Below are 2025 nucleotides of genomic sequence, written 5' to 3'. Positions count from 1 at the left end.
GCCCGGCCCCAAATCTAAATTTTTAAGCAAGTCTTGTAGAATGCTGTTTTCCTTTATTACATTAATTTGCATGTGACTGCAATCAATCTCTCATAGCCAACTTCTCCATGGATGCCCTTTCCTGTATTACTAAGCACTTTATCTGTCCTGTCCCTCTCCTATGGTTCTTACCTTCTATCTTGTATTGCACTTATTCATGTACCTATCTTCTCTTCTACTGTGTTCCTTAAACATACAGTCTTTGATTTTCTTTCTGCCTTGCAGCATCCAGCACAGTGCTTGCACATAGTTGACATTTAGTAAATCTGTTTAATGAATAAATGTTGCCACACTGAATACCATTCATATTTCACTCCATTTGTTCTTGGCAAATGGTGAAGCTTCATGGGTGTTTTTTAAAACCTGCATACTTTTGGGGAAAATAAATTATTTTCTGTCCTGTAGCTTTTGGCATCTACCAGAAGAGATCAAGACAATATGCAAGCTGAGCTGAATCGCCTTCAAGCGGAAAATGATGCCTCTAAAGAAGAAGTCAAAGAAGTTTTACAGGCCCTAGAAGAACTTGCTGTCAATTATGATCAAAAGTCTCAGGAAGTTGAAGACAAAACTAAGGAATATGAATTGCTTAGTGATGAACTGAATCAGAAATCGGTAGGATATAGTTTTGTTTTCTTTTTTAATGCTTTAGTACAAGTATTCTTAACTTAAAAACTACTTGAGTAACTTACTTCTATGTAAGTCAAATATCGATAACATCAATTTTCAAGGACTCGGGTTTCAACTTCCATTCTTTCTGTATATGAAGCCTTAGAGGTGGAGGAAGACAGTTATCTTAGTTCCTAAGGTCTGTTAATATCCAATTTAAATGCTATTTTAAAGGATGTTTGCTACTCCTAATGTTTATTTTTTTAAATTTAGTATATAGCATGTAGAACCTAATGTTATTACTAATGTTAAAGGAAAAATAATTTAAAGCTCCTAGCTGCCCAGTAAAGCTACTAGATGATTGTTCAAACAATAAATTACATATGCAATACAAATTAAAATGCTATTTAATCAACTATGTGAATTATTTGGAATAGATGTGAGGATATGTAACTTAATACAATTTGTGTTTTATTTACTGTTACATTTCCACTACCTGGAGCAGTGCCTTCTTAGCACAGTGTAGTTGTGGTTCCTCAATAGATGGAGATTTTTACTTGCTAAAAATTGATACAGGACAGACGTTGCCAACCTCCAACAGTGATGGCAGAAATAATATCTGTGATTGTTTCAACATCATCATGAAGGAGCTATTTTGTGGTTTTGTCGTGGTTAATGCTAGCTTCTTGTTTGGAAATCAGCATCTAGAGTTGCACTCAGGACCCGTGTCCACCACTTATTTCCCCACTCACATGAACTTGTGTAGAAGAAAGCAGTCAGCAGTACAAAATAACACTTTTAAAAGGTTTCCTGCGCCCCTATGAGTTCCTTTTCTCTTTTTAATCTACAAGTTACATTTAGCTTGAAGTTAACATTCAGTACTGTAGAGATCCAAGACACCATCATTAGTAACTCTTACTGAGTTGCATTATTAACAAAGCTAATTGTTGTATGAAAGAATAACAGGAGTTTCTTACAACTCTGAAAGGTGGTCCTTGGCCATTGATTTTGGTCTTTAAGACAGCTGTATTTATGTTTCACTTGTGGAGCTGAAATCTGTCAGCATTACATTGATAATAGGAGTTAGAAATCCCTAGTGTTTAGCATCTATTTATATGCTTAGACAGTGTTGCTGTTCAGTTGTTAGAGAAAATGGTAATTTAAACAATTATGGTAGAAGCCTGCTATATTATACGACTTACAAGATAATTGATATCATATTGTAGATTAACCTGGGTGGATACACACTCTACTGATACTCAGAAACTTAAGGAAATGATCAACTACCATAAGAAATAAGCAGTTGGAATGATGGCATCTTTCCTAAAAGATATTGATGAAAAGTCAATAAATGGCATTAAAAATACAGTACAGTACAGG

At 34.7% G+C, this 2025-nt stretch overlaps 1 protein-coding gene across 1 annotated transcript in view; it reads left to right on the top strand.

The window, feature by feature from the left end:
- KIF5B (kinesin family member 5B) overlaps positions 1-2025 on the top strand; it is a 44123-nt gene that overhangs the window by 25724 nt on the left and 16374 nt on the right. The window contains 2 exon segments of the mRNA XM_011952952.1: positions 445-693; positions 1909-2013. Of these exon segments, the coding sequence (XP_011808342.1) occupies positions 445-693; positions 1909-2013 (354 nt within the window).

This window comes from Colobus angolensis, unplaced genomic scaffold, assembly GCF_000951035.1.
Source record: "Colobus angolensis palliatus isolate OR3802 unplaced genomic scaffold, Cang.pa_1.0 Scaffold352, whole genome shotgun sequence".
Classification (NCBI taxonomy): domain Eukaryota; kingdom Metazoa; phylum Chordata; class Mammalia; order Primates; family Cercopithecidae; genus Colobus; species Colobus angolensis.
The sequence above is the reverse complement of the archived record's forward strand: the minus strand, read 5'-3'. Positions and strand labels throughout refer to the sequence as shown.